Consider the following 12535-nt stretch of genomic DNA (forward strand, 5'->3'; position numbering starts at 1 on the left):
TATAGCACTGTTGTTTTGTCCATCCATAACTACTATCCCTTTTATTCTAGTTTGTTTCCTCTAATCTGTGAAATTATTTTCTCTTCCAGAAAATAAAAGAGCCAAGGTTGGTTAGTACTACAAGTAAGAGAAAATTAATAGCCAGGAATCTTGGATAAGTAAAGTAGATTGATTTTGAATTATTTCTTTCAGGAGCCCAGAGGTCCTTTACCTTTTTTAAGGATTGGCAGTTATGGTACAGGTGATTGAGTTGCTGGCAGTATGATCTCTGAGTAAATACAGTATAGCAGTTATCATTGTTTTCCTCTTATCTGCCTTTTAGGTATTAAATGTTAAGGCTCCTTTTCAGTCTTTCTTAGAAATCTTTCAGATAAGCAAAAACCATAATCCTTTTATCAGTTACATAATTGAAGTCTGTCAGTCCCAATTACCATAGGTATGCTTTATTTTACACTGCCAATGGAAAAGTTATATGAAAATTGAGGATTTTTTATTTTAATTACACACTTTTAAATGCCTCCTAAGAACAGACTTTTAAAAGACATTCCATGGTGATTCCTAGTGAACAAGAGAATAAGAATAATTATTACTGGTTACTTATTAGTTTATTTCAATTATGAGTTTAGATGTTTAATATTTTTTCAACCTTCATTATTGGTTTTCTTTGAAATTCTGCAAAAGTACAAAACATTTCAATAAAGTTATAGGAATGTAATATAACAGGGAACATATGGCAACCATCCAAAGATAATATGATTTAAAACTCTAAACAACAGTATTTGTTGAATTTTTTGGAATTATATGTTTTTATAATCTGGTCAACATTCATGTAAATATCAGACCAATTATTTTACTGTTGCTGGGTAACATTTATGAGAGTCTTAGGATAGCCTAAACTTTTGTGGTTTGGGCTAGATCTGATTTGTTGATGTCACTATGTACCATATCATTGGTCTTAAATATGAAGATTTCTGATCAATTTTAAAATTTAGAAATGGCCATGAAAAGGGGGGAAAAAGATGGCTTGTATTTTTTTCCATTTAATTTAACATTTATTTTCATTTTATATCCAGCTATCACATTTTCTACATTAAAATATAATCATGCTGACTCCCCCCACCCCCTAGACCCTCAGAGAAAAAAGTGAAGAACTTTACACAACTTGAAAGATGGAATGCACAGAGTAGGGAAGTTGCTATTGCACCCAAGTCCAAGTATCAAAGAACACAAAGAGACCAAACAGCAGACATGGCAGAATTGCATAGAAGACAGCTCAGGGCTCACATCAGGGAGGAGCAGAAATGAATAAAACTCTAAAGTTTTTAAATGCAATCACTTGTGCCACAAGATTACCCTCAAAAGGTAGAGACAGATCAGAAAGCAGAACCAAGTCGGGGATTTTCCAAAAGCTGCTCTCTAACATAGAGTTTAAAATATCCACAAAGAGCTTTCACTGCCCACCTTGCCTTTGGCATCTGGTAAACACTTTAGAAACTTAAAGCACTGTTAGCACAACAGAATGTAAAATGGATATAGGTTTTCCTTTCTTCTTCTTTTATTGTACCCCAAGCAATAATTCTATTAGCTATTTTAATCACATGATTCTTCTGCATGGAAACCCAGTAAGTATCCCCAAGACAAGGTGCCTTGTATTTTGTTTTCTTTCCATGGAATTTATTACTTCCTACTCATAGATTGTAGATATTCATTATTATTAATCAAGTTCTTGATAATAGCATTTACTGTGTGCCAGACACTGTCAGGCATTTTATTAACATTATTTCTGTCCTCACAGCAACTTAATGTAATATATATTAATAGATAGTCCCCATATTACAGATGAGGAAACTGAGCCTCAAGGAAGTTAAATAATTTTCCCAATATCACAGAGCTATTAAATGGTAAGATAGGATTAAAAGACAAATCTGGGCCAGGTGTAATGGCTCGTGCCTGTAATCCTAGCACTCTGGGAGGCCGAGGTGGGAGGATTGCTCGAGGTCAGGAGTTCAAGACCAGCCTGGGCAAGAGCAAGACCCTGTCTCTACTAAAAATAGAAAGAAATTAGCCGGACAACTAAAAATACATAGAAAAAATTAGCCAGGCATGGTGGCGCATGCCTGTAGTCCCAGCTACTCGGGAGGCTGAGGCAGGAGGATTGCTTGAGCGCAGCAGTTTGAGGTTGCTGTGAGCCAGGCTGACACCACAGCACTGTAGCCCAGGCAACAGAGTGAGACACTGTCTCGGAAAAAAAAAAAGACAAGTCTGTTCCTTCCGAATGTTTGCCTCTTTCCATTATATCACCTTCTTGGTCCTATACGAATAGTTATGATTTCTTTAATTCTTTCTTAGAGATTGGTGTGGTGCTTAGGTGCATTGAATACATTGCCTTATTTGCTTCTTATAGTATCTTTGTGAGATCGGTGCAATAGCCTGTATTTTTTCAGACAAAGAAGCAGAAATGTAATGTAAAAGAAGTTCCTTCATTTACATTAAGGAACTGGTCCAAGTAGTACTAGAGGCTAGTTCCATACCCAGCTAGTTCCACACCACAGCCCGTGTATTCTCTTGCCAATGCAATATCTGCTTCACTTACTAATGAATTACAAGGTTAGTTCAGTGTCTGTCTATGGTATACGAATGCTAGCTTTCAGTTCAACTTCTTTTCATAATATCACAGAGATTTAGAGAAAAAGGTAAGGAGACTCTGCTGCTCAAGTTCTGTTGGCATGCACAACTGTAGGACATAATACAGAGGATCTTAACCTGGGTCTGAGAATCCCCTCAGATTACATCCAGAATGTGTGAAAGTGCATTTTTCTGAGTAATTGGCCAAGAGCTTTGTCAGATTCTCAAACAGGGATTCTGCATGAAAGGAAAAGCATGAAATCTGAGTCAGTGTGGGGTTTCATTACCAAGCTTGCCACTTCCTAAGTGTGACCTTAAGCAAGTTCCCTAACCTCTCTGAACCTTTCTCTCCATATATAAATTGATTTCATAATGAGGAAGAGTAAATGAGATAATAATGTGAAAATACTTTGAAAAATGCCGAGTAGAATACAACCGTATTTATTGCCTTCTGCAAATTCCTGTATAAGATATTGGGACAATAAATGTCTTTGCTCTTCCCTTTATTAAAGGACTGAGTGCACTTATACTCTTGACATAGCATTAAGTAAATATCACTCTTTAATGGCATTTTAAAAATCAGGGTAGCACAATTTGAATCATAACATGAGAATAGAATTCCCAGTTTCAATGTTAAAGACATTAACTGCTAGACATTAGAAAGCTGTGATTGAGTCCTAGAATCTGGATCCTTCTGGTTAGTCTTGTCATGAATCTTGCCTCCTGATAACTCTCTTCCCTTTTCCCCTATGAACTCAAATGGAAATATGCTCTTAGAAACTAGTCTCAGCTTTCAGCAGATCCTGTGTATTCTTGGAAGCTTAATTCCCATTCTACCTCTATGTAGAATGAAGAAGTTCATTTAAAGAATGAAGGAAGTGTTTATTTGCCAACATCATAAAACTTCTACAAAAGTTAATGGGATGGAAACTTATAACATTAGTTGTTAATAATTAACACTTTAGACTGACAATTTTTATTGTTTGCTTTTAGAGGTTAACCCATAGGCAAAATTATTAATCAGTAAATGTTTCATCTTTAGCTTTTTGTCTTCTTACTCCACTTTCTCTTCCCCATATTGTATCGCTCCCTCCTCCAAACACCAGGTGTCAGGGCTCTCACTCTCTGCCCATAAAATCCTTTAAAGTTAGGCACTAGGAATTCAACTCTCCTGATAACATTTAACTTTCAAAAGAGGCAAAAGTAAAAAGTTAATGATTAAAGGTATGAATTGTGGTGAATTTAAGATGTCATTGAAATGGTTGAAAAGACTTGTGGTACCAATTAAAAAGCACTAACAGGCTGCTGCCTCCTTAGCCAATGGGCAAAACCTTCTGTACATGTGTACCACTTAGGAAAAGAAAGTAACCAAAACTCCAAATGTGAGTAATGTAAAATAGCTGGAGAAAGCAATAGAGGAAGGAAGAGAGGGTAATACCTAGAATTCAGAACTCTTAAATTCAATAGCATTGCCTCTTGCTGGTGTGATTAAAATTGTTGATTTGACTAAAACTACCTTTGGCCCTTGATTGAGACCAGGACACAAGGAATGGACCCATGATTGACTAATAATTTTGTGATTTTTATCCTTTTATCAAAGAAAAATATTAGCTACAGAAAGATGTGCTATAAAATATTCCTGGTAAAGACTTTCAAGTATAAGTGGAAACTTTATCACCTTATAATTTCTAAATTATCACCACAGACTCTTTTTATGGAATGGCTGTGTATGATAAATTAGAACTTAAAGCATTTAAAAACAAAGACAAAGGAAAACTCTCCATGAAACATGCTGGACTTGGTTCCATTCATTCCCTGTTGCTTGTTAATGACACTGCAGACTGGATCCCCACTACAGATGGGGTCCAGCTGTATTATCTGTGTCTCTAGAAGGCCCAACAAAAAGATCTTCAATAGGAGAGAGGGGTAGAGTCAAGTTGATGAAAGAATAGAGTATCAATAGTTTGAGAAATCCCAATCATATCTTTTACCTATGATCCATGTGTGTTATCTTTTTGCTAGTTATGGATTAAATAAAAGAGAGGGATTTAATTTAATTATTCCTCAGGTAAGAAAAGTGCCCTAAGGACATGTTCATATAAGCTCTTCAGTGAGACTGTAAATTTCCTGAGGGCATAATAGTAATAGCTGCAGCTACTAATATTTATTATTTGCTTTGTCTGTACCAGCATTTCACATGCCTTATTCTCACTTAATACTCCCCCAAATCCTTTGAGGTACATACTATTGTTATAACCATTTTACAGATGTGGAAACTTAACCTAGAAAGGTTAAGTAACTTGCCCAAGGCCTTACCACTGATAAATAATGAAGCCAGGATTCTCTAAACCATGCCTGTCTGACTACAAGGCCCCAACTCTTCACCAGTGAGCTATTCTGCCCCCCTTTTATATCATTACAACCCACAGATTTCCCAATACAATGCCTTGCATGCAATAAGAACAAAAATATATTTGTTGAAGTGATAACTGGATAAGTTGTTTGGAAATTGAAACTGTTAATCTAAGCACTTTTAGTGATTTCTCAGCAAATGACAATCTAACCATTACTTTGAATGTGATATACTGAATGTCTAAGCTCAGAAATAGTCCATTAAAAAGCAAAGGTTCAATGTAGCAATTTTGATTATTCTGGAATCATTCAGCATTTTTTGTATTCTGATAGGTCTATGTCTCTAATGTAGATAAGTACTAAAAGATTGTAGAATTATGGCCTTGTCTCAGCTTGCTTTAGTGCCCTTTTAATTTTCAACACAAAATATTAGGCATAAATACCTAGAAAAGCTACTAGGAGATAAAAGGTATTTATGAAGATGCATGGGTGAAAATGAGCACATTAGATTTGAGAGAAATATTTCTTTAAAAGTACAAGTTATTTCCATTTTTAAACAAAAACTATTGTTTCTGTTAACTGTAGCAGAGATTGAAACTGTTTTTAGACTATGCATTAATGATTATAATTAGTTGTGTTTTGGGTTTACTGTTTAATATGTGGTATGGTGCAGGGGTCTCCAACCTATGGTGAGTTGTATAATTATTTCATTATATATTACAATGTAATAATAATAGAAATAAAGTGCACAATAAGTGTAATGTGCTTAAATCATCCTGAAACCATCCCCATCTCCCCAGCCCCTGAAAAAATTGTCTTCCATGAAAATGGTCCCTGGTGCCAAAATGGTTGGGGACCGCTGGCAAGTGGAAAGAGCTGGACTTTAGAGTCAATTGGACCCAGGTTTGAATGTTTTCCCGCCTCCCCATTTCATGACCTTGAGCAAACAACTCCCAGTTTTATCACCCAAGTTGAGCTGATGATGCTTGTTTTATGTGATTGAGATTATGTACATGAAATACTTGGCACAGTAGATACTCAATAAAAAAATTTAAAGCCTTATTCATGTTTTGAGAGCTTTTTTTTTTTTTTTTAAAGGACTCTGTTTAATTGTACTACTCTTCTGATAAAATAAAATGTGATTCAGCTGTTAGGGCTCATACATGGTCTTTAGAAGTGAAGATGTGTGAAATACACTTAAAGCACTTTATCAAGTCAGGGCAAACAGACCCTAAACATCTCTTTTTACTGTCCAGAGTCTAGGAGTTGGTCAGCCTGGGTTCAAAGCCCAGTTTATCTCCTACTGGCTATAATGGTTTGGACAAGATTCTTAACCTTTCTGGGTCTAGGTTTCCTCATCTATAAAGTGGGGATAATGACAGAATTTACCCCCTATGGTAACTGTGAGGACAATGAAATAATACTTGGCAAATATTAAGTACTCAGTAAATTTTAGCTATTAGTAGTAGTGTATACATAAATAACTGTAAGTATTGATAAATGTAGAAACTAATGGTTTTAGAAAATCTTACTATTGTGGGTTCTGTAGTTTTTATAAATAAGATAGAGGAAATAAGTAATATTTACATTGCAATTATTTAAAAGAACTCTTAAGATGCAAATACCATGACCATTGTTCTAACTAAAACATGTGGGCATTAGGTTAGTTTGTGGCGTACTCTGTGGCTTGGGAGCTGCTTTTAGTGTTCCATAGTACTGGGGATGTGATAAATGAACCAGGAATTCTTGCATGATACCCAGAATTTGCCAGGTGAAAGAGCCTATAGGTGTTCAGTGCTAGTATTGCACATGGTTCTCAGAGAGATGAAGAGAATGCTTTCCAAATATAAAACATAAGATAGTAATAAGTAGTCCTCCTTAAAATGACTAACAGCTCTCATGCCAAAGAAGTTTTGGCAGTATCTAAGGATATCAGTTTGTCAGAGGAGGAAGGTGTAATTTTTCTGCAATTAGACTGGGTTGCTAGTTTGCTGACACCAGGATTAGAGTTTGAAAAACAGTAATTGCTGGTACTAATTATTATTTCAGAAAGTCACTTTCCAAATAATTACCCTTCAAATCTAAAATCCTTCCTCCCCTACCCCACTTGCAATGTACATAGCATTATCTTCTCATTCCTGAATTTCCTCATCTCAGCCTTTTTACTATCAAATCCTATAGGCATCTATGGCAAACAGTACATGAGTCATTCTTTGTCTGCTGGGGAAAAATATCGAACAAATGAGTCTGCTCTTTTCCAGGCCAAAGCTTACCTGAGAATTGCTGTAGAAGTGGTAAGAAGGTTGCCACCACCTCCAGAATGATTCCCCAAGTGTCCTGGAAATCTGCCTGGTACTGATAATAAGAGGATCTTTGGAAATCAGCAGTGTGGTAGTGGAACCTACAGAAATAGTAGCAATCATAATTGTCTTGTTTTATTTCTAAGGAAATAATGTCTTGTTTTAGATTTGATTTGATAAGCTATGATTCACAAATTTTTATGTTTCAATGCTGAGTATATTTAGGAATTTTTTTGAAAGATGATGTGTACCAACTATGCAGAACTGCATTTTATTTTTATTTAGTTACCCCTTGAGGAATCATGAATTCATGATGTTGTAAGCCCCCTTTGGACAGAACTGTACTCTTTTTGCAGTACCACAAAAAGTAGTAGTCATTTAAAGGTTGCAGTAGTCATTTAAAAGGTTTACTAAATTTGTGTATGGACATAAATGTGTGACACCTCCCAACCAGCCAGTTTGGTCTGGCTTTCAATCCTGTCTTTAGTCCTGTCTTGGACATGTTCTTAATATGGATGAACCTCTGCTTCTTCATCTGGATCAGACTGTATCCCAGACTTAATGAACCTGAATCTCCAGAGGTGGGGCCTGGGCATGTATGTTTTTAATAAGATCATGATGATGTTGATGATGATTCTGATTATAATGGCAAAAATAATAATAGCTAACTTTTATCAAGTGCTTTCTATGTGTCCTTATAATTAATCTTCCATTTGTATGAGTGGGACACTATTGTTATCCTCATTTACAGATGAGGAAACTAAGGCGTAAGAAGGTTAAATGTCTTTCTGAGGATTACTTTATCTAGCAAGTGGTGGAGCTGGGATTTGAATTTGAGTACTTGGATACTGGATTCCTCCTTTTATACACCAGTGTGCATTTGTTAATTATAAAAGGAGGGGATATAGTATTTAACATTTCCTCAAACTTATTTGGCTATGAAATCCACCCCCCTTTTTAGAAGCATTTCATGGAGTTCATGTTTCAAAGAATACACTTTGAAAAACATGTATTTTGTCTAATTGAAGCTCAGAGAGAGAGTCAAGGACTTTGCAAGGTCAGGTAGTAGATAGTTTTAAAGCTGCAAGTACTGATGAGATTGAATCACTAGTTAATTGTCAGAAGGAAATAGTCTCTCACCTTTGACAAATGCCTTGACATCTTTTGCTCTATAGTTATCAGCCAGAACGTTAGGCAAAAAGTTGTACATCATTATAAACATATTTTCACCCAAAAACATGTAAATGGATGTTTATAACAGCTTTATGTATCATAATGAAAAACAACTCAGATTTTCTTCAATGGGTGAATGGTTAAACAAACTGTTAAACAAACTTCATCCATGCCATGAAATACTACTCAGTAATAGAAAAGAAGAAACTATGGATACACGCAACGACCTGAATGAGTTCCAGAGAATCATGCTGAGTGAAAGAGCCAATTTCAAAAGGCTGTGTACCACATGATTCCATTTATATAACATTCTTGAGATGACAAAATTATAGAAACGAACAGATTAGTGGTAGCTGTGTTAAAGAAGGAAAGAGTGAGGATGGGGTGGGAATTGGGTGTAGCTATAAAAGCAACATGAAGGATCCTTATGATAATGGAAATGTTCTCTATCATGACTTTCTCAGTGTCAGTATCTTAGTTATGATATTGTACTATAGTTTTGCAAGATGTTACCATTGGGGGAAATTGGGTAAAGGGCACATAGAATCTCTCTACATTATTTCTTACAACTGCATGTAAATCTATAATTAACTCAAAATAAAAATAAAAGTTTTAAAAAACATGTATTGCTATATCTGAACTGAAATTTCTGGTACAAAATTATCTATACTGATTAATATAATGAATAAAATTGTTTGTGGACACACAATAATCATCACTCATCACTCTGAGAAGGAAGTAATGGCTTACAGTTGCAGATATGTATTTGTATTTTTATTTATTTAGGAGGGGGGAAATATAGATGATCACTGAGCACTTCTGATACCAAAAAGCAAGTACTTCGACCAAACTTAACTTTATCCAGAAAAAGAATGATTTATAAGCACCAGAGGTGCTTAAAGTTGTGTGCCATAGTTTAATACATCTCATGGGGAAATGGAAAAAGATAGTCTTTACTCATAAATACATGACTTAGAAAAGATCCGCATATATAATTCCTTGCCCCCTTCTCCTTCACTGCAGATACTTCAAGGAAAGCTACTTGGGGGAGAAAATGGTTGGAGAATACATGCACATTCAGAAGTAGAGGAAGGAAAAGTAGCTCAGAAAGCAAGAACTAAACTTATTCTAAAATTTTGCCTATTGTAGTCTTTGTTAAGCTTCAAAGAGCTGACTTCTAAGATAGACTCCCAAGCACAGCTAGTCTGCCTGTTGTGAAAGGGATAATATTTATTCCTCATTCTTCACATTTCCATAGAGTGTAGAGAATTTCTATTCTACTATCCAAGAGGGAAAGGTAGGCTCCATCACTCACTCCATTCCAGGAAGGAGGAATGGGAAAATTTCTTCCTAAAACCCTCTGCATTTCTTTGATTTCAGCCGAATCCCAAGTTTTCTGAGGCAGGCTACAGGTAAACCTGAAGTTGTCCCTCTCTGCCTTGCACATGAGTGGGAAAGTCCATCTAATTTAGGGTTAGAGTATTTGGTCACCCATTGTGGTCGATATATCCTCTAATCCAGCTTTTGTCAGTAATAAAGCTGATATTTTTGCCTTTATCTTAATTCTTTGTCTCTCAGTTCCAAACAGAGGAAGAATTCCCCTATCCTTTCCCCCATTCCACTTCCAGGAAACCCAAAATACCTTTATGCAGTCCTAGAAAATTAAAACTGAAGAATTTATTAGAGTTCAGATAGTCCCCACCACTACATTTAAAGCATGTCTAATAAAAAGTAGAATCATCAATGACCAAAAGCTTTTTTAGGGGGAAAGTTTACTGTGAAGTATGATAAATACACAGGAAAGCACAGAAGACATAAATGTGTAGCTTAATTATTCACAAAGTATATACCCATGTAACTATTAACCAAGTTAAGAAGTATAACACTGTCAGCATCCCAAAAGCCCCAGTATTTTCCTTCCTAACCCCTCCTTCCATTACAAAGTCACCCACATACTGATGTTTTAACACTTAAACCTGTGTCCTTAAACACTTTAGTTTTGCCTGTTTTTTGAAATTCATATTAAATGGAATTATATGGTATGTATTTTTTGTTCTATATTAATTTCTTTTATAATATTTTGCTTTATATTGATTGCTTTTGCTTTATATTATGTTTTTGAGATCCATGTCTGTTGCTGCTTTTAGCTATGATTTGTTCATGTTCTTTGCTGTAGAATATTCCATTGTTGGATATATACAACTTATCCATTCTACTGTAGATGGACATTTAGATTGATTCCAATGTTTTGTTATTACAAATAATGCTGCTTTAAACATTCCTGTACATATTTTCTTGGTGTTCATGCACTTGAATTTCTGTTCAGTTATTTCTAGGAGTGGATTCACTGGTAGTAGTTAAGTGATATCTCATTGTGTATCTCATTTTAACTTGCGTTTTCCTGATTGTAAATGAGGTTGAACACTGTTACATATATTTATTGGCCAATTGGATATCCTCTTGTGTAGTGCTAGTCAAATTTCTTGCCCATTTTTCTTTTGTATTGTTGGGATGCTTTATGTATTCTTGATAAGAATCTTTCTTCAGTACTATGTGTTGCAGATATCTTTTTCCGCTCTGTAGCTTGCCTTTCCTTCTCTGAATGGTGTCTTTTGATAAACAGAAGTTCTTAATTTTAGTTTTTCACGTTCATCATATTTTTCCTTTTTGATTTTTGTGCCATACTCTGACGTCATGAAGATATGCTTCTGGAGGTGTAATTGTTTTGCCTTTTACATTTAGTTCTGTGATCCACCTGGAATTGGTTTTGGTTTTGATTTTGGTTATTGAGTGAGATAGGCTTTAAGTTTTTTTGTTTGTTTTTTCCTTTTTGTATATTTAATTGGCCCAGTAACACTGGGACTTTCTTTTCCCCCTACTGTTCTATGGTACTGCCTTTGTTGTAAATTAAATGTCTATATTTTTATGGGTCTGTTTCTGAGCTCTCTATTCTGTTCCATTGGTTTGTTTGTCTTATCTTTGCACCAACAACTCACTGTCTTGTTGTTCTTGTTGTCGTCACCTTGTTCCTCAAGAATGTTTTGGCAATCTGTGATTCTTTGCATTTTTATAGAAATTTGAGAGCTAGCATATAAAGTCCAAGAACAACAACAAACAGTCTACTGTCGTCACCTTGTTCCTCAAGAATGTTTTGGCAATCTGTGATTCTTTGCATTTTTATAGAAATTTTAGAGCTAGCATATGAAGTATAAGAACAACAACAAACAGAATTTCAATTTTGCTTAGGATGGAAAAGACTGGAAAGAGCATGATACCCACACTTAAAATAAGAAAAAAACTGTATGATATACAAAATCATAACTTTTCTTAAACCTACCAGAGAACTGAAGTTGCAGTGCAGCCAGTTATCCTGAAATGTAAAGAAATACAAGCCCCTCCATGGAGAGACAGGATGCAAGCCTTGCTTCACCTCTGGCAGAGCACAAAAGAAAGAGATGCCAAACTACCTATGAACAAATGAGAAAAATTTTAACAAATTTCTAAAAGCTGAATGTGGAATAACAGGAGAATGTAAAATACCTGGAAGCTGCTTACAGAAGGTGAGTTTTCACCTACCCATTGAGTTTACTCCATGGACTTCATTGGATGCCTAAGAGAAGAATTGAGTGCAGGGCAGGGAACTGTAGAAAGCCTTCCTTAATGGTACAGGTCTGGCGATGGGGAGTAACTGCCACTCTGAATAAAGCACAAAGCCCTGCCTGGACCCTTCATTCCTGTAGAACAAATATCATAAGTCACAGGGGAAGATAAGCAAACCTTGTTTCCTCGGGGAACAGATGAAGACCCATTATGACTTGGAGAGAGGAAAGAGAAAAACCCTCTACTCCTGGAGGAGGAACAAGAAGCCATCCTGGCCCCCTAGCCATTAAAGATATCCTAAATATGCTAAAGAAAGCCCAGTTACCAAGACCCAAGGACACAGGGCTTACCTAAAGCTGAGGCTGGATCAGGACAGCAGAGAACCCTGTGCCCCACAGCAAGCTAACAAGCATTGAGTATCAAGCAATAGCAGTCTCTACTGCTGGAGGAGGGAGCAAGAATGTGAATAGATGTTAAAAGCTATG

General features: G+C 35.9%; 1 protein-coding gene across 2 annotated transcripts in view; it reads left to right on the plus strand.

Moving 5' to 3' along the window:
• The window catches only part of NUBPL (NUBP iron-sulfur cluster assembly factor, mitochondrial), a 211222-nt gene extending 203588 nt beyond the window's left edge, over positions 1-7634 (plus strand). For both annotated transcript variants that reach the window (XM_069464071.1, XM_069464075.1), the window contains exon 11: positions 7239-7634. In XM_069464071.1, coding sequence (XP_069320172.1) covers positions 7239-7301 — 63 coding nt within the window. In that variant the 3' untranslated portion in view covers positions 7302-7634. The remainder of the gene's footprint in view (positions 1-7238) is intronic.
• The last annotated feature ends 4901 nt before the right edge of the window (positions 7635-12535 follow it).

The sequence above is a fragment of the Eulemur rufifrons genome, chromosome 2 (genome assembly GCF_041146395.1).
Source record: "Eulemur rufifrons isolate Redbay chromosome 2, OSU_ERuf_1, whole genome shotgun sequence".
In the NCBI taxonomy this organism is placed as follows: Eukaryota; Metazoa; Chordata; class Mammalia; order Primates; family Lemuridae; genus Eulemur; species Eulemur rufifrons.